The 20,093-nt window shown below is 31.1% G+C and overlaps 4 protein-coding genes across 9 annotated transcripts in view; 1 reads left to right on the top strand and 3 right to left on the bottom strand.

Moving 5' to 3' along the window:
- Positions 1-3,397: 3,397 nt before the first annotated feature.
- Positions 3,398-4,939, bottom strand: LOC8266299. Its single transcript, XM_002529923.4, has one exon. The coding sequence runs from the start codon at positions 4,624-4,626 to the stop codon at positions 3,691-3,693; it is 936 nt and encodes a 311-aa protein (XP_002529969.1). The 5' UTR covers positions 4,627-4,939; the 3' UTR covers positions 3,398-3,690.
- Positions 4,940-5,708: 769 nt separating this feature from the next.
- Positions 5,709-9,591, bottom strand: LOC8266300 (GRF1-interacting factor 3). 2 transcript variants are annotated; one of them, XM_015725854.3, is made up of 5 exons: positions 9,424-9,591; positions 9,192-9,314; positions 7,770-7,846; positions 6,518-6,602; positions 5,709-6,447 (listed from the first exon to the last, which is right to left on the bottom strand). In XM_015725854.3, the coding sequence occupies exons 2-5, from the start codon at positions 9,267-9,269 to the stop codon at positions 6,049-6,051; spliced, it is 639 nt and encodes a 212-aa protein (XP_015581340.1). In that variant the 5' UTR covers positions 9,270-9,314; positions 9,424-9,591; the 3' UTR covers positions 5,709-6,048. The 2 variants fall into 2 exon arrangements, with proteins under 2 accessions (XP_015581340.1, XP_002529970.1); XM_002529924.4 differs by having other exon boundaries at positions 9,192-9,590.
- Positions 9,592-15,180: 5,589 nt separating this feature from the next.
- On the top strand, positions 15,181-18,511 carry LOC8266302 (probable protein S-acyltransferase 12). Of its 2 annotated transcripts, XR_001536010.2 has the most exons (8): positions 15,181-15,613; positions 15,714-15,963; positions 16,080-16,171; positions 16,804-16,930; positions 17,029-17,114; positions 17,494-17,559; positions 17,949-18,156; positions 18,248-18,511. XR_001536010.2 is itself a non-coding variant. In XM_015725858.3 (7 exons), the coding sequence occupies exons 1-7, from the start codon at positions 15,425-15,427 to the stop codon at positions 18,063-18,065; spliced, it is 927 nt and encodes a 308-aa protein (XP_015581344.1). In that variant the 5' UTR covers positions 15,181-15,424; the 3' UTR covers positions 18,066-18,171. The 2 variants fall into 2 exon arrangements, 1 of the variants encoding a protein (XP_015581344.1); XM_015725858.3 differs by lacking the exon at positions 18,248-18,511 and having other exon boundaries at positions 17,949-18,171.
- Positions 18,424-20,093, bottom strand: part of LOC8266303 — a 2,665-nt gene continuing 995 nt past the window's right edge. For 3 of the 4 annotated variants that reach the window (XM_002529927.4, XM_015725860.3, XM_015725859.3), the window contains one exon: positions 18,424-18,564. In XM_002529927.4, coding sequence (XP_002529973.2) covers positions 18,424-18,564 — 141 coding nt within the window. Of the gene's footprint in view, positions 18,565-19,516; positions 19,723-20,093 lie in introns of those variants that run through there. The other variant, XR_001536011.3, reaches the window with a different exon arrangement.

Here is a 20,093-nt window from a genome sequence, read left to right as displayed (position 1 = left end):
AAATAGATTTCCAAAACCAAATGCGATTCGAAAGGCAATATCAAAAGACACAAAGCCAGACTTGTTGCCAAAGATTTTACTCAGAAAAGTGGCATTGATTACAAAGAGACTTTTTCACCAGTATCTAAAAAAGATTCTCTTAGAATTATTATGGCTTTAGTGGCTAATTATTATTTAGAGCTACATCAAATGGATGTCAAAACCGCTTTTCTTAATGAAAATTTGGAAGAAGAAGTTTATATGGATCAAACTAAGGGTTTTTCAATTAAGAAAAAGGATCATATGGTGTGTAAACTAAAAAAATCAATATACAGACTTAAACAAGCTTCCCGTCAATGGTATATTAAGTTTAATAATACCATTACTTCTTTTGGATTTCAAGAAAACATAACTGATTGGTGCATATATATATGAAAATCAGTGGGAGCAAGTTTATTTTTCTTATTCTGTATGTTGATGATATTTTACTTGCTGCTAACGATCTTGGTTTGCTACATGAAACCAAGAAATATCTCTCTAATAATTTTAAAATGAAGGATATGGGAAAAGCCACATATGTGATAGGAATAGAAATATTTCGTGATAGATCACAAGGTTTATTTGGCTTATCCTAAAAGGCTTATATTAATAAAATTTAGAGAGATTTAAAATGGATAAATGCTCAGTAGGGATAGTTCCAATTCAGAAGGGGGATAAATCTAATCTTATGCAATATCCGAAAAATGAATTGGAATGAGAACAAATGAAGAACATTCCTTATGCATCTGTTTTTGGGAGTTTAATGTATGCTCAAACTTGAACCAGACCAGACATTAGTTTTATTGTCGGAATACTAGGCAGATATCAAAGTAATCCAGGATTAGATCATTGGAAAGCTGCAAAGAAAATTCTTAGATACTTCCAAAGAAAAAAGGATCATATGCTCACTTATAGAAGATCTAATCACCTTGAGGTGATTGGATATTCAGATTCAGATTTTGCTAGATGTGTTGATACAAGAAAATCAACATTTGTCTACTTATTCCTATTAGCTAAAGGAGAAATTTCATGGAAGAGTGTGAAGCAGTCTGTCATTGCTGCATCCACTATGGAGGCTGAGTTTGTAGCTTGCTTTAAGGCTACCGTTCATGGATTATGGCTGCGAAATTTTATTTTAGGACTTGGAATTATTGACAGTATAGCCAGGCCACTGAAAATTTATTGTGATAATTCTGCAGCAGTTTTCTTCTCTAAAAACGACAAGTATTCCAAAGGTGCTAAGCATATGGAGATAAAATACTTTGCCGTTAAAGAAGAAGTTCAGAAACAAAGAGTGTCAATTGAACATATTAACACAAATTTTATGATTGCAGATCCTTAACAAAAGGATTACCACCCAAAACCTTTAATGAACATGTTGTAACAATGGGTATTGTTAGACGTCATTACTAATATTTTATCAAGTTTATTTTAAGTTTATGCATTTGACACATTGAGCTCAATTATGTGTTTCTAATTTTCATGTTTTCTATTTGGTATACATAATTGCTTTAGAGTAATATTGACAGGAACAGTCTTGAAATAAAGACACTAATTTTGGACTATTAATGTTATTTTTATTAAAGATCATGTTAAGTTGAGAATTAGTGTTGTGGTACATGGAAGGAACTATGTCGATAAAATGACATACGATCGCTATGATCCGCATTAACATTTCTACTTAATAATGATGTTATGTCATAGACAATGTAAAAAAAGAATTTAATATTGATTTTTGCGCACTTTATGTTCTTATTAAATCATATGAGCAAAGTGGGAGAATGTAAGAAATTAATGACTCATATAATTATAATAAGATATTAGTGATTAAATTCAATTGGTTAATGAAATGTTGTGAATTGAATAATTATAACTATTGGTAACAGTTATAATATGAAAGGTTGTAACCATTGGTACTTTGATGGAAAGCCACCATTAGTCTACAAATAAGAGTTGGTCCTCTCTCTACCCATATCATCAACAATTATAACAAATATAAAAACTAAAGATTAGAGTATCCATCAATAAAATAAGGGAAAAAGGGAGAGAAATCATACTCTATTAAATATGGATCAAGGTATGTTTTCTTCCTTTTATTTAATGGTGAAAAACATAAAGTTCTAGATCAATAGGCTATTATTTGTTTATATTTTTAACCCAGCTTTTATGATTTGCGACGTCAATATATTCATTTTGAGTTTGAAATAAAAGGTAGAAACCAGCCAGATCGAGTTGAGATTTAATATTCAGGCACTATTCGCAAAAATTTAATTGAATTTAAGCTCGATAAATTTTTATGTTTTAGAGTTAAGCTCAAACTTGTAATTAGCTTGATACTATATATAAACTAGTTAAACTGGAGCTCAGCTCCTTATTAGCTTAATATTTATATAAACAAGCTAAGCTCAGGCTCAGCTCGATTTCAAACTCATTAAGCAAACTCAATTTTACCAACTATGTAGTTGCAAATTTTATAATTATAAATAAATTTTATATAAAAGTAAAATATCATATAAATTCAGAAATTGGAATAATTAAAACCAAGTTTTTGATATAAAAAAGAAAGGAGTTCAACAAGATCTATAAGATTCTATCTCAAACTCTTTCTAAATTCGTTTATAATTCGGTCAGGACTAGAGGTGTAAACGAGTCAAGTCTAGTTTCATAAACTTCACATTAAGTATATTGTAAATATATTTATTCATATTAATTTATAATAGTTCTTACTCTAGTACCTTTTCTTTATCAATTAGATTATAGTACTTTTTATCTTAATTTATAATAGTTTATGTAGATTCAAGTTAACTATATCATATACAAAATTATATTATTTTTATACATAGTCTTTAATTTATTATTCTACTTAAATTAATTTATGATAAAAATAAATTGGTAAGACATTAATAATAATTAAATGTACATAATCAAATTCCAACTTAATTAATAATTTTATTAAACTAACACTTGGTTAAGTAATATTAAAATACTCAATTAGAGAATTAAATTAGAATTGAATATAATCAAAAATTAATTTTTTATGATTTATTTTATTTTATTTTATTTATTTTTTAATTATAATATATTAATATTTTAATTATTTATTTATTTATTGAGCTAATGCACAAGCTAGTTTGCGAGTTCTTTAAACGAGCCAGCTCACAAGCTCAGACAAGCCTAGCATTACTAAGCTCGAGCCCGTTTTGTTTAATAAACGAGCTCGAGCTCAACTCGTTCATTATGGCGAATAAACTCAAACGAGCTTATTGAGTCAAGCTTTGAGTAGCTCGCGAGTATATTAACTCATTTGCAGCCCTAGTTTTAAAGGATAATTGAAAAATATTTTTAAAAAAGTGAAAGCTTGTGTAATTAAAGAAATAAATGAAAATACAAAAATATAGAATTTAGAATTTATTTAATAATTAGGTTATTTTTTAATTACAATTGAATATTTTGACAACTAGTGGAAGCTAACAAAAGGGATACTAATGTAATATATATTCAGACTTCCAGGGTTTTAAATGTAAAGAAAAATATAAGAGTCACTACTGTAATAACCGAAACTTATTAGGATAATACAGTAATTTACCATTAACACAAATGACCGTTGCTGGATTTCGCTTGATGTGCGCGGGAAAATTTACGAAACTAACTGTGGTAAATTGTTACATCAAACTAACGAGAACGAGCTTTAGCTGAATCAATTACCCAATGTTGACCATCCGTTTGGATTTGAAGCCCATTGATTTGAGCAAACAAATTTACTGCTCTTCTTACCCCTCTATTATCCGCTGCGGTAAAATAATCATGTCCAAAAATTACCCCACCGGGTCTCAATATCCGATAAGCGCGGTTTATATCCGCCCAAGCCGAGTTAAAATCATGACCCGCGTCTATCTCAATCAAGTCACCAAATATACCCCACTCACACAATTTCTCCAAAGCCGACCCACTAGAAAAGGGCACGGGCAAAACCGATTCGGTGGCATTCATGTAAATTACGTTTTGCATGAACTGATAAAGCAGTAAAACGTCACCGCTTACCATATTAACGTACTTGAACTTGTCGCGGAACCCAGGCCAGCCGCGAAAATCATCAATACAAAGAATCTGAGTCTCAAGTCCCAGTTGACGAGTCAACTCGGCCATGTGGAGAGACGACGCGCCCAAGAAAGTGCCAACTTCAATAATCACCTTGGGCTTGACTTTTTGGATAAGGTTGGCAAAAACGGCACCGTATGAGCCCCAGCCTTTAAGCTTTTTACTGCGTAGGAGGCCGCTGACATGTGGAGGCGGGAAATCAAGATATGGTGACGTGGCGTTGTAAATTCGGTCAAGAATCGTTCGACGGACGAGTTTAGAAGGTAGCGAGTTGGCGCAGAGAGTTGTGACTCGAAAATTGTCGAGTTGGGTTGCGGCGGTGGGGGGTGATAGTGACGACGACGACGGTGGTGGAAGGCGGGAGGACGGAGCTGAGAAGTAACCAAGTGCATAAGATAGTAGCAAGAGGGAAATGTAGGCAGCAGGAGAATACAAAATCTTGAACGGGAATCTTGTTTTCCTGTTATTGTGATGATGGTGATGGAAAGATTGTTGTTGGTCTTCTTTCATGTTTAGTTTCTTGGTTTGAAAAAGAAAGAAAGAAAGAAAGAAGGATGATAATTAATTACGGGTATTCGGTAGTGTTTGCTTGTTGGCGAATATTAAATTGTTGAAAAGCAGAGAACTAAACAAGGCAGCATAGAGTTGATACAGTTAAAGAAACGTACAGGTACAAGAAAACAAGAAAAGAGAGAAGATATGAACTTGTCTTCAAGAAATTGCGTGATTAGAGCAGAGATGGGACGGGTTAATTGAAATGAAGTGGGGGATTAATGGAATAATAAAGGTGGAGGTCATAGCTTGTATTTATTTCTGATTTAGACTTATAAGACTTTTACTGAGAATTTCTCAATTAATAAATACCACTCGTTTTCTTATTTGCTTATATATTTATGTTTCTATCTGTTTATTACTTTTCATTATTCTGAACAGGTTATTCTCCTCAATATTTGTTTATTTCTTGTCAACTTGTTTTTAGGTGAAACATCAACATTTCACTATTTATTAAATAATGGCTTAAGCTTGAATTTAGCCTTTATAATAACAATTGATATGTCCATAGTATTTGAATCGGTAGCAACTTATATATATAGTCATGAATCATCAACTAAATTTTAGTTTCTTAAAAGAAAAAACTGTTTCTTGCACAGCAATTCATCAAGCTTGATCCGATCTAGATTCTACCATTTTCTTGTAAGTGCACCCAAAATTTGGTCTTATGGATAAAGAGAAAAGTAAAGCTTCAAATTCACGATCACTTTTCCTTTTTTCTCTGAGGTTGACCCTCTTTACTCTTCCAGGAAAGCTGTTGTACGTTGGATATCATTATCTAATTTTCCTTTCTGTTACCAAAAAGAAAGAAAAGAAAATTCCCATTTCCTTTCCTCTTACCTTTCAAGATTTCTCCCCCTTTCTGTGCTTTATTATAAAAACATTTTGGCATATAATTTTTTATGGCTTCAGAGATTAAGGATAAGAAAGCTCGTGAAAACAACACCATAAAACCAATTGTTGTGTTGAGTTCAGTAAAGGCATGGCTCAAAATTGAGCCTTTGCCATCATATGATGCATTTGCGGAGCTGTTACCAACATTAGATATCAAGGGGCATCGAACATTTTTGAGATCAAAATAATTCTAAACCACCACTCTGCGTTTTCGCGCCATTACAAAACCGCATACAATTAGAAGGGCGCAACTTTCACCCCTTCCACAATCTACAGCTGTCCTTGTCTCACTGCTGGTTTCCATTTGATTCTTTGGCATACCCAGAATCTTACAACTCACCTAACCTAATCTGTCAAAACTAAAGGAAACAAGAAACATTCAATTCTTTGTTCAACCTAGTGACTGATCACTATCAGTTCTACTTTAAGCAATGCCTACTATCAACAGCCAAAAGTATCCCATGTAGAACCACCCAAGAGGTAGTGTCATTTTGTATCATCAACACCATCACCACCACCATGCCCAGCACCTGGGTTCCCTTGACCATCAGCGCCTAAGGCCCCTGCCTCAGGGGCATCCTGTTTGTTTCCCCCACGGTCATTTGAGCCTGCAGTTGCAGAGGGGCCACTGCTTCCATGTGTTGCCTCAGGATGCATAGGATGCATGCCATTGTTGGCACCAATGGGTCTCATTCCCATTTGCCCTTGGATGGCTGCTTGGTGTAATTGCTGAGGATCTGGCATTTGATGAGGATTATTGAACTGTAATGGCATCTTTGGAGGAAATATACCTGACTGCTGAGCCATTGCTGCTGCTGCTGCTGCTGCTGCTTGAGGATGTTGCATGTAATATGCTCCTTGTTGCATTGCAGGATGTGGAGCCATCTGAAAGTATATATGCAGATGAGCAAGAGGTACAAGAATCAACGGAACTCCCAAAAGATCAACCACACACCTGGGGAGGCATTGTTGGTGCCTGTGGTTGCGCATCAGCAATTGCAGCTAAATACATCAAATTCTTTTGCAGCTGGGCTTGATACCTAGATCATCAAAAATTTATATGGACACTGCACGGATATCGGATATGCAAACACGCACCAGACATGAAAACACTCTCAAACAATAGCTAGAATGATTGACTCAATGGAAAAGGAAAAGGATAAAACTATAACCTTAACTATAAACGTTTTCACATAGTCAAAAAAATTTAAGAAGCTGCCAGCAGGCTATAGTAATATAGGTATGCAACGTCTCTTTTACTTCCAAATTTCAAATCCCAAGTCCAAACTTCATTCTAAACCTTTTTCAGCTGGACCGTCAACTCACTGCAAGCTTCATTGTGGATCATTCGCCATCTAAGTTGCTCTAAATATCAATGTAATCGTCAGTTCCCACCGGTAAAAATTAATTAACGATCTCAAAATTCAATTCCAAAAGGCTGTATTCAAATTATCTACTTATCTTCATTATGATGTTTTACTCATGCTAATAACCATAAAAGCATAATAACAATAACCAAACACTTGCAATATATAGGATGAGCATCTGTAATAACAAACAAATTACAGTATCAATGTAATGGTACAAATAATTAGTAGCCAGAATTGACATGAAACTGCTTGTGCCGATACTATTAAAAAAAAAAAAAAAAAAAAAAGAATAATTATCCGAAATTGTAAAATTCTATCAGAGTCTTTAAGAAGAAATTGTAACTAGAATATATACAGTTTACCTAAGTTAGCAATTGTTCTATAAGAACAAATTGTTAATTAAAGAAAGGGCAATAAATATGCAAGAGGGTGGCCAACTCGGAGCCAAAGTTATCAAAGACCATATGTAGAACCTAATTATAGAGGCACATGGAGCCCCAGCTAACTTTTGCATTTCTACAGCAGTTTCCAATAGCCACATTTTTCTCATGCTTGAAACTCCTTTTAACAATTTAAGTCGGTCAGTGAAAGTTCAAAATGCTAATCCATGTTTGGGGTCTCAGAGAACTATTTTGGTTTAGTTCTTAACTGAAACTGACATAATTCCAATAATTCCAACTACTTTCCATTTTCCCCTAAATACACTCAGAATTACTTAAAATGCACACAGCTAAGACAAGGCAATACAACTCGGAAACAAGCATGCACAGGACTGTACATGTACATGTACATGTACATGCACATGCAAATGCAGATACAGAAAAATGAGGCACTTACTGGGCACATTCAGCAAGTTTTCCAAGGTTTTGATTGTCTAAGATCGCCAAAATCAACTTCTTATTTTCATCAAGATACTGCAGCAAGAATTAATAAACGTGAATCAAACACCAGTCTTATCCACATCAGCATTTAATTCATTCTGTGGTTCTAACAGAATGAAGTGGCAAGTTAAAGTAAAATGGTTCAACACTACTTTGACACAGTGTCCATGTCATTCTTATACCCCTTTGACAATGTCTATGCTTGTTAGCAATGTGGACTACCAAATACTTTGTATACTTAAAAGCTGGAAGCAGATTCAAGAAATAATTATTAAAATCTAAGCTTGTAAAAGTAAGAACTCATGAAATTGATATGGAGTTCATTCACAATTAAAAAGGTAGCTTAAAGATTGTTGATCATATAAGATGGACATTTCTTTTTCACAAGTCCACATATCACTGGAATGAAACCAAAAACTAACAGTTTAGAAAGCATAAACCTAAAGGCTAGTAAATTGTCCTTTAGCCCATGTTAACATGGTAAATTATTTAATTAATTATAAGGCTTGATTACATGTTAGCATTCATCTTTAATTTATTTGTATCCCATATTAAGGAAGAAATGTGAACCACTGTGAAAAAGAAGCTTCCATAATTAAATGATCAGGATTTCATTGGTTCAGGTCAAACATGTGTGTGCACAACACATAATCATCAAGAGATAGAAATGTAACCTCATCAAATTATCATAATGAACATAAGTTCATATTACCAACTCCTAAAGTTCCACCGGGTCACCACTAAATATGCATATATGCCACGAAAAATTTAGTTATTATTGATTTATTCTAATCATTTTAAAATGAAAAAAAGAAGAATAACCAAAACTTGGGAGTTAAGAACTGTAGTAGTAAAACCGAGATATGAATAGTAAAACTGTAAGCTCTATTATTAACTAGATCCCATTCTCAAAAAGTATTAAAACACCCGTCTGCACAAAATCTGCAATTATCACCATCTATCTGCATAACCAACTGAATAGGTTAGTGAGAACTCTGCTACTAACAGAAAAAAAAAAAAAAAAAAAAGCCTTAATAATAATGGTATGGCAATTAATGACAAAACGCTAAATACTTAAAACAACTTCCAAATTGAAAAAGAAGAAGATATATATTAATAAGCCAGCCATGTAATATGGACCTTTTAACGTTTACTCAATCCTCCATCAATCATTAGCTAGCAAAAAAAGATAGGTTTAACAACATATTCTATAAAACCTACACTCCAAACGCAAAACCTCTTTTAAAACCCAACCTCTAATAGACCCCAATCATTAAAAAGCACAAGATCATTTAATTGACACAAAACACAACCCCATATCCACATTTATGCACACAAATAAGCAATAGAAGACCAAATAGAAGCAAAAATCAATTACCTTTTGGATCTGTTCAGTGGTAATGTTAGCAGGTGGATATGAAGGCATGACAGGAATCATCTGCGGTGGCTGCTGCATCTTTATATTCTTTTGCTTTTACACAGAAGCAAATAAACCCTAACCCTAATCTCAAAAGAGGAACAAAAGAAATAATCCCCAAATAGATAAACCCTAATCCAAATAGAAAGAAATGATCGCAAGTAAGACAGTGATGTGGAGAAGCGGCGGGCACCTGTTTAGCGGGCAAGTGAGAGAATTGAATTGAAAGGCCGATCTTTCTCTTTCTTTTTTTGTCTCAACGTCGAATGATGTTTCTGGAATTTTAAGACAAAGGTAAAGTTGTTTTTCAAAAATATTCTTTTTTACCAAAGAAGATAGATACTAGATTTGGTCTGTCTTTTTTGGACAATAACTTTGCACTATATTTTTCTCTTTTCTTTTCGAGTTTTGCTGAACGCTTACGTCATTTAGGTTGGTTGAGCTTTCAGTTTAGTTCTTCTACTATTTCATACCTAACTATACTTGTTCATTACTTTGATTAGATAATATTTGACTAAGATTTTTGGGAAAAAGAAAAATTGGGTAAATTTTGTTTGTTAATTGTTATATGAAATTTACCTGCTCATGGTCTAATCGTCTAAAAATCGAATTTGATGAGAGGTTAATTTCAATATTATACGTGTTTTGTACGACTTTTATCTATTTTAATTTTAAGTAGTTAATTAACAATAGTGTAATATTATTTGTATGTACCATTGACATTTTTTGGTCGAGCGAGATCATATATATAACTGTGATAAAAAATAATTAAAAGTATTTTTTTGAAATTGAAAAACCGATCGGATAAAATTAAAGATTATTAAAACTATTTGGTAATCAAGAACATACATTGACAACTAAGGCTCTAAGGGTAATTGAATCAAATATAGGAGTTAGAATACTCTATTCTTCCATTAATTAACTAACGAAAAAATGTAACAAAATAAAATCTTGTATCAAGATGGAAGAGAAAGAAAGATTGAGCTGAATTGAATATAACAGCAAGAAATATATAATGAATTATTTATTAGAAATTGTTGATTTAATCGATCAAAATTGTTGATTTTATTTAAGTTGGAGAGTTTTCTTTAAAATGTGGTTGAGTGATTGGCCCATCTTTTATATGCAATTCAATTGATTATATAGAAGTAGGTTACAGATAATAGCATCTCTACTATAATATTGCTCTTTTAAATAAGAATTTCCATTTGGTTGTTTTGATTTGAATAATTAGTTAAAAACTAAACTAGAAAAACAAATTTGCATAAAACGACACTAAACTAAAATATCAGACAAATAAGCACATATTAGAAAATAAGTATGAGAAATTTAGTGTAAACTTCCCAGCTCTAGAAGTCGAACTCTTATATAATAACTGTGGCTTAAACTCACAATTTAAGTTTTTTAAATTATCAAATTAAAATAAATAATCAACTTTAAACACTCCAATAAGTTGGTTGATGAAGTGGATCCAATGCAAATCAAATACTAATGTAAATCTAAAAAACGCACTAACATATGATTTAAATAACACTTGTTAACTAACTTATCAATTATGCATTAATTATTAGGTGATTGACATTCTGACTTATAGTCCCAATTATGGTTTTTTTTTTTACTGGTTTAAAGAATTATGCTCAACAAGTGGTTGATTCTCAAACTCTACTTTAGAGTATGGTATTAAATTTATTTATAGATAAATTATTTTTTAATTTATAGGTGTATGTACGACAAGGAATCTCAATGGGGAGAAATTGTGCCTAATATATACTCTGTATTAGATAAAATTTTAAGAAGTTGATTGAGGATATATATCCAAATAACTGTAGAGCAGGAATGAGAAGAGGAAGGCGATGAAGAAATAGCAGATATAACAGGGTAATCAACAACAAAAATATAAATGAGTAACAAAGAAGTACACAAGGCCCAACCAATTGCTAATTAAAAATATCCTAATTCTAGAAATAAAAACATTTTGATTCTATTTAATATTATATTAATTAATAAATTAATTATTTAAGTATTCAATAATTTATAATCTTAAAAAGCAACATATATTGATTATATTAATTGATTTTTTAAAATAATGTTTATATTTATTACATTGGTACAATTTTTAGAATATTTAAAAGCTTTAATAAATAGCATATTTAAAAATAAATCATTATTACTATTTTTAAAATATAACAAATAACTATAAAGTATCAAAAAAAAGTTATTAAATTGTATAATAAGCATATTTTATATAATTATTTATAATAATAATAACAACAACAATTCAATTTAACACACGAATAAATAGCTAATTTTATAATTATTAAAATTAAACTCAAAACTTTAAGAAGAAAGTAAACTCTATTGTCAATCAATTCTCGGTGGTCTTTGTTGATTTTTCTTCTTTCCTTTAGGGATTTCCATTAGCTCTTCTTTTGCTATGGAGAGGTAAGCTAAGAAGCAGGCACAAACACACAATACGGATACGATATGATACAAATACGTTGATAGGCTATTTTTAAAATGGCTAAACTCATATTTAGATCCCTATACTATTCGGTTTTATTTTAGTTGGTTCCTATCCATCAATTGCGTTGTAAGTCGTCCTCTTACTTTTATTTTTGTATTCACTCAGTCCTTATCTTTGACATACTGCGCGTGTTTAAGAGCCATTACTTGCGTTTGTTTGTTTTAATCAATCGCTAGGATAGCATCTGTGTAGAACACTTGTTTCCAGATAACCAAAAAAATCAAAATTCTCTCGCTCACCATCTGTTTGTTAAAATTCTCCAAAGGAACAAAAAGAATATGGCATGTTCTATGGCAGTAGCCTCCCCCGTCCTCAAGTCTACATCGATTTTCAGTTCAACTCAGATCGAGTCAACTCACTTGTGCTTCTGAAAGACCCATTTTTTTCTTGGGCTCGTTGGTCAATGGGTGGTCTTAGCTTCCAACGCCTCTGTTTGCAAGGTCGAGTTGAAGGAAATGTTAAAAAACGCAGGCAAGAAATAGCCCAGCTTCGAATAAAAAGAACGATAATGGAAAAGAGTTGGGTCTGATTCGCTAGCTTTGGCTCCTGAGGTGATAAAGAGAAGGGGATTTATGGATTTGATAGATGAGGAGAGTGAAAAAAGAAGAAGAAGAAGAAAAAGAAGATGAGGAGGAGGAGGAGGAGATTATGTAGAAGGTGAAGAAGAAGAAGTCAGTAAGGAAATTAACTGAGAATTTTGAAAAGATGCCTACGGAGGGTGTGGTGAATAAGAAAGGAAAGGGTCGTAGTGGTATTGGTGATGCAGTGATGAAGGTTGTTGAGGAGGTGAATAGGGAGAAGTGTGTTGAGAAGAAATTGACTAGGAAGAGAAAATATATTAATAGAAATAATTAATTGAAAATTATTTAACAGCAAAGTTAACAGATTTAAATAAATGTTAACGTAAGGATTAGGTAAGGACGACTTACAACGCAATTGATGGATAGGTGTCAACTGAAATAAAACCGAACCAAAATATGAGTGTTTGACTCAGACATAGTAGGGACATACTAATTTATACATATATATTCAAATTTAAACAATATGATGTTATAAAACTATATATTTCATATTAATTTAATTTATGTACAATAATACTCTTTGTAAATATTTAAAATTAAATTTATATATGCTTTTGTTATACTTTTACAACGTTATCAAAAATCAATTATGGAATTACCTATAAATTTATAAACTGGCCTAATTTTTAATATTTTTATTTTACTGTATTCTAAAAATGTTTAATTGTATTATGAAAGTGTCCTAGTTATATCTATAAAAATAAAAATAATAAATACTTCAATATATGTATGAATGCTTCTCAAGTGCATGTTGCACATATTTTAATGTCAGAAAAATATTTGCGCCTATCTCTATAAGAATGACGAGTTTCGAAGTATGAAGTGAAAGAAAGAGAATTTTGTAATTCAAGTTTTGAATAACACAATTTCTATATATTTTTCTTCTATATTTAAAAAGTAATAACAACGAGGAGTGTCAAGCCCTTTAACAATTTGGCATTGAGTTATTTTTTCACAGGACCTTTCTTACAATATTTTTATTGCAATAGAGTTTAACACCATTTGGGATAAATGTGTACCATTCATTTATGTCCTGAGCACCAAAATATTAAACCTTAGATGAAGAAAGATACGAAAAAAAAACATATTGGCTAGTCATCGTGAGATTTTAATTTTTACCTGAGGAGACACTAAGGGTCTCCATCTTTTCATCTCTTGAATCGATTATGAGAGATGTTAGAGCTTTCCATTTTTTATATTGTCAAATAATTAAAAGTAATTCTATCTTTTAAAAATATTGGTGCTTCTTAAGAAATAAATTATTCTATTTTAAAATTTTAATCTAGCGACATTTTTTTAGGGAAGCATTTTAGGAGCTTCTGTTCGATTTCTTTGATGCCTTAACTTGCAAGTTAATTAGGCTATAAAATCAGTAATTAGAGATGTATTTGAGCTACAGATTTATCGTTCATTATTAGACAGTACAAATTCAGTTAATATATAGTAGAATGTGTGCTTGTGGTAATTATTAATAACTGATATTGCTTGTTGCGTGTAAATTATTATTATAAAAATTATAATATAAAAATATATTTAGTAATTTAAATATAATAAATATTTATTAAAAATATTTAACTATTTGTAAGTATTAGTCTTTTCCGAACTGATTTATTTTTATATATTATACAAACTTAATACTTTAAATAAATTTATATAAAATCATAAAATATTTAAAATTTTTTATTTTGATTTAATAATTCATTATCGATACTAAATTTTTATATGTTTATTTTATCCAATTTTTTTTATCAAAATTACTATTTATTCAAATAACTTAGTTTACTTAAATAATTTTATCTATTTTTTTTTAAAATAAATTTAATTAAATTATTTTAATCGTTATTTATTTATTTATTTACTTTCCGTGTTAATAAATAAATAATAATAATAAATTAATATTTTAATTTAAATAACTTTCTAATTTGTAATTTTATGACACAATATTTTAATAGAAATTTTATAATTAATAAATAAAGTTTTGATTTTAAAATAGTAGAAAATATAAAAAGAGATGTAATTTTAAATTTTCATAATAAGAATAAGCAAAACATTAATAAAAAATATTAAATAGTTAATAATTCTATAAATAACTATTTAAAGTATCAATAAAATAAAGTTAAACATATTATTTTGTTAACTTTTTATTCTTAATTTTTATAAAAAAATATATTAAATTATTTAAACTTCATCATAAATACTAGAAATATATAAAATTAAAGATATTTAATTTTTTTAATAATATTGTAATTAAATTAATATTGATCTGTTAAAATTAAAAGTTAATTTATAGAATTAAAATAAAATTATTAATTATTAATTAACTCTAAAAATATTTTATATATTATGGATACAGATACTGTTCATCTTCTTTTGGTAGCTCGCATATTTAATGGGGTTAAAAATAATTGTTGGATTATTTTACACTTTATTCTTAAGGTACCATATTATTGTATATTTATATTTATATTTATATTTAATTTAATTATGCAATGAAATTTATCCATGTAATAAATTGTAAAAAGACTTACTCATCAACTTGGACTAATATAAGTTTACAAAATTTTATAAATATCTTTTATTTATTAAAATTAGAAGAGGGTCCAAATTGAGTTTTGATGCATTATCCGTTGAACTACTCTGACGAATTTCAAGAAAAGAAAACCATAATGATAATAATAATAATAATAAAAGAAAAAGGCAAAAGGAGCACCGACTGATCCGCACGGCTAATGAGGTCAAACGACGTTACGTATTTGTCTACTCGAAGTGTCGTTTACGATGTCGCCTAAGCGTCGCATTCATTTTTTATATATATATTTTTTGGTTTGTTCCTGAAATCAGCAAGTAAATACTAAATAAAAAACTTCTAATTAGAAAAAAGGTATCCTTTCTTCAACACGACGCACTTCGAACTTCAAATTTACACTCGGATCCATTTTCCCTTTCAATTTCAAAACCTCAAATTCAATCGAACAATAACCCAAAACCTGGCTCCACACATCTGGAAACGCCTATTCCCACCAAGAACCAGAATTAGACAATTCCCTATAATCCCAAACATCACTATACGACGCCGCTTCTATCCCAAAATGAGTATCAACGTTTTCAAATTATGCTCTGGCCTTAAAGTCCTTGGCTACTTAATGATCCTTCTCGTCGCCGGAATCGTCGCCCTTTCTTACTACGCCGTCGTTATTATTACATGGGGCCCACAGTTACTTCGCGGTGGCGGTCACTCCTTTTTAGCTTTTTCATTGATTATACTGTTTCACATTCTGGTAAAAAAATGAATTTTAGCTATTTTTAATTATAATTTGACTCTTAATTATTGTGGTTGGTTTTTGTTTGACTAATGGAAACTGAAATTGAAATTCGCAGCTTGTCATGTTACTTTGGAGCTATTTTAGAGTAGTATTTAAGGACCCGGGTTCTGTACCCGAGAACTGGAGGCAAGAGAATTTGGAGGGAGGCGGTAGTTGCATCAACGAGTCAGACTGTGGGGCGCCTGAGGCGTCGGGTTCGGCATCAGTATGGGCTGCTTCTGAAGGGTCGGATAGGTTAGCGGCTTCGGGTTATTGTACTCACTGCAAGAACGGCAAGCCGCCACGTTGTCATCATTGTTCTGTTTGTAAGCTAAATTCACTCTTACTAAAGTTTATTGCTTCTACCATTCAATTAAACGTTTTTGTGGAATCTGATTATGATGATATGCTATTAAAAGGTTATTGAACTTTCTTTTTGTAGGTCAAAGATGTGTTCTTAAGATGGATCATCATTGTGTTTGGGTGGTAAATTGTGTTGGAGCTCGTAACTACAAGTTTTTTCTTCTTTTCCTGGTAATTATCTAATTCATACAAAACTCGTTACTTGTGGCAACTATCTAAAAGAAGTTACCTGTTTAATCACTCGGTGGTTTTGTTGGCATAAAAGAGGGTCTTAGTTGAATAGCATGTTGTGGAATTTGAGGTGTCAAAATTCTAATTCGCCCTAGCAATAATGACTTGTGATTGTCGCTGAATGTAATCTTAGTACTATAGTGTATGATTTATCTGAAGGCCCTAAGATTGAAACCACACCTGGATGATCTGAAACTAGCTGCACTTTGACGTCTGAAGTTTTGATGAAGATCTCTTATTTCTTGAATTCATTGAAAACCATTTTGTAAGTTTATGGAAGAAATGACGCTCCTTTGATAATGTCAATAAATATTTTGCAATTATAATGTTCATAAAATCATAAGACATGCCCATTTGACTGAAATTTGGTGGGTCTGAGTGTCAATAAAATGTACAATGTATACTTTGTAAGTATGTGTATGATTCTTCTCTTACCCACCTCCATTTCTTAAACGTAGAAATCTTTTAACTTTTGTTTTAGTGAAGTGAGGCTGGTATTTGCACTTGTCTATTTCATTTCTTTGTTCTGCCTGACTATCTTTAGCCTATTTTTTTCCTTCCTGTCTTTGAAGCTTTACACATTTCTGGAGACAACAATGGATACTCTAGTACTCTTGCCTAGTTTTATCAAGTTCTTTGATGAAGCCAAGGATCATTCTACCTCCCCTAGCAAGTTAGCAGTAATTTTTATGGCTTTTGGTAAAGTATCTTCCTGGGTTAATTGGAATTACTTACAAATGTTAGTTCTGAATTCTCATTGTTTCCTTGTTTCTTACAGATTGTATACCTTGATGCAGTTCTTAATTTGGCTTTTGCCCTCAGTCTTCTTTGTTTCATAGTTATGCACGCATCTCTTCTGTCCAGCAACACCACATCCGTAGAGGTAAAAAGAAAGCTGTGCTTACATTTTATATTCCTATAGTGTTCCTATAAACTTATGATGTATGTTAGTTGTGCTGTGTGAAACCTAATATATTAGCAATTAAAGGTTGGCTTGACCTTTTCCTGCTGTTAGGGGTGTACATGAAACTGGCTTTTAGGCAAAGACAGTTAATCATGTTCGAGCCAGGCATCGGTCACCATGGTAAAGTAGATTGTAGTTCCTATAAGTGCATGTTTAATTTGACTTTCATGGCCCTGCGATTGTAATAATGTCCTTATCTTTTATCTTCTTTCATTATCTTAGATGTAAGAGCAAACAAAAAGGTTCAGCGTTTGGTAAAGTCTTTATTGTATGTAACCTTCCAATTACATTATTTTAGGTATATGAGAAGAAAGGAGCAGTTGCGTGGAAGTATGATCTAGGCAGGAAGAAGAATTTTGAACAGGTGATACCTGCATGGCATACTATCCTTTTCCTTTCCATGTTTTATAAATATCTGGTATAAGATAGCTTGTTCATCTACATGTGTACTGGGCTGTAGGTTTATAGCAGTTTTTACCTGTAAGGTGTTGATCTGTGATTGAAAGAACAGGAGCAAAAGACAGAAGTAGGTTTATCCAAAAAAAAAAAGACTGAGTGAGAAAAATTTTAGCACTTAAACATTTGCAGCGAAAACTAAAATTTTGGTTTTCTGTGGTGGTTTCTTAATTCTTTTTGAGTATAACCAAAAAAAAAGATTTATATTTTTTATTGAATGTATAGCTTTTCGAAGCCACTTTTCTTTTGGTTGATGGTATAATGTTCTTATTGCTACAGCTTTTATTTTTCTTGAAGGTATTTGGTAAGAAGAAGGCATTTTGGTTGCTTCCTATGTTCTCCAAGGAGGATGTAGACAATATTCCTGCACTTCATGGCATAGATTTTCCTACACGCTCTGATGTTGAGGCTTGAATCTTGGTGACCATGCAAAACTCTCATTTTATTTGTCGCAATTTGCAGTTATGTATCCTTGGAACATTCTTTCACTATTTGGTTAACAGAGGTAAGTTTTGCTCAATCTGTTAAATATATAATTTCAAAGGTTGATTGAAATCCTGGAGGTATAAGGTTTTATATATTGGATTTGATATCAGAGTGGACATCTTAAAAGGAGCCAAATAGTTACAGTTATCAAAGAGAACTTGCGTCATTGGATGACAAACTGATTGATTAACTATTTCAGTGACATGACGTTACAAAACTTAACTGTATTTGCTTTTTCCGGATTGGACGGCTATTTTTGTGCCATTATCAACTTATGTGGTCTCTATCAGTGAAGAATATGCAATGGCAATGCACTATGTTGTAATCCTAAACTCATATCCATTTGCGCAATTTTTGCTGGGCAACTGATAAAAGCTTTTGCAGTTTCTTTTTTTGTTAGAGGAGACGTTTCTGTCTGTTTTGGTGCCTGAGGAGAAAACTATTAATTCATGTTGAAGCAGTAAGGATTAAGCAACAACTATGGAAATATGTTGTTTCCTATTGAGATGACCGGAGGGACAAAGATACCATCCGGTAATGATTATCAATGTTTGTCAACTCTGCTTGTTAAAGAGGAGTTTATATGTATAAGATTAATCAAGACTAGACTAAAAGTATATAATAATAATTTAAATTGAATACATATTATAATATTTTAATGAAGGATAATTAAATAATTACTTCTCATTATTTTGATATAAATATTTTAAATTTATAATTTTAAATAAAAAGTATTTATATACATAAAATTAATCAATTCTAACTTGAATGTATATAATAACAAATTAAATTGAATACATATTATAATATTTTGAATAATATGCTGTATAAGATGAGAAGATTTTATTACTGTTTTAGTTTTATGTATTTAAATTAATATGAAAAATATAATTAATTTTTTTCTTAGAATTTTCAAATTAAATAATATTTATCCTAAAAAATTACTAATTTTATTAAATATTAATAAAAAATCAAAGTAATGTAAATTTTTTTGAATAATTTATTTTATCTATTCTACATTACTTTAATTATAATTATTATTAAACTCAATTACAAAATAAGAAAAATATTAGGGCTAAAAAGTACTAAAATAAAAATATCTTTATGATAACAATAATGCCACTGAAGCTATTTTTGTTTATTGTATTTGTATTAGTTTTAAATCAAATCAGGCTACATGTGTTAATATAAGAAGGGCAAAGAAGAAAGTGATAGGTTGCTGGACAATGAGTGAAAGACCCAGTTTTGCTTCTTCATTTATTTTTTCTGCTCAAGGGAATTTATTTATTTTTCAAACCAGAAATAATAATAGAAGAGAATAGTTAAACAGAGCCTATAGAGAGAATAACCAAGGAGTTGGACAAAAATAGACAAATAAATAGAGTTGAAGGCTGTAGATGAAAGAAAATCTTATTAAAAAGAATAGAAAATTATATAAGAATGCAGATTCTTTTCTTTGATTTGCTTAATAAATTATGATGGATAGCCACATGGGTTCTGTCTGTATCTGGATATCAATCAATCTTATCCCCGCTGAAGTGTCCAAGGCGGTTGGTAAAAATCTCGTAGAAGCTCATCTATTGGTCTGAACGAAACGAACCATAACAAAAGTAACCCAAGGGTTTTGGTTCACTGTAAGGCTCAATTAATTGAAATTTCAATTTAAAAACAAACAAACAAACAAGCCATTGTACTTTGTAATGCCAACTACTGTTTTGGGTTGCGAACCTATCATCATCCATCATACCTCACGTCTTTTCTTTTCCTTTCTTTTTTTTCTTTCAGAACTTCAATTATGCTTTGAAACGAATAAGAAAACTAACAGTAAGAGCTACGATTCATTTTTATAGTCTATCCAAGAACCTAATCAACTCAGTACATGCTCCTACCACCTAATCAAATTCTTAAATTCTCAATATTTTGTTGACAACTTTTCCCAATCAAAATCAGCTTAAT

Source organism: Ricinus communis, chromosome 1 (genome assembly GCF_019578655.1).
Source record: "Ricinus communis isolate WT05 ecotype wild-type chromosome 1, ASM1957865v1, whole genome shotgun sequence".
In the NCBI taxonomy this organism is placed as follows: Eukaryota; Viridiplantae; Streptophyta; class Magnoliopsida; order Malpighiales; family Euphorbiaceae; genus Ricinus; species Ricinus communis.
This window is presented reverse-complemented; position numbering and strand designations above follow the sequence as displayed.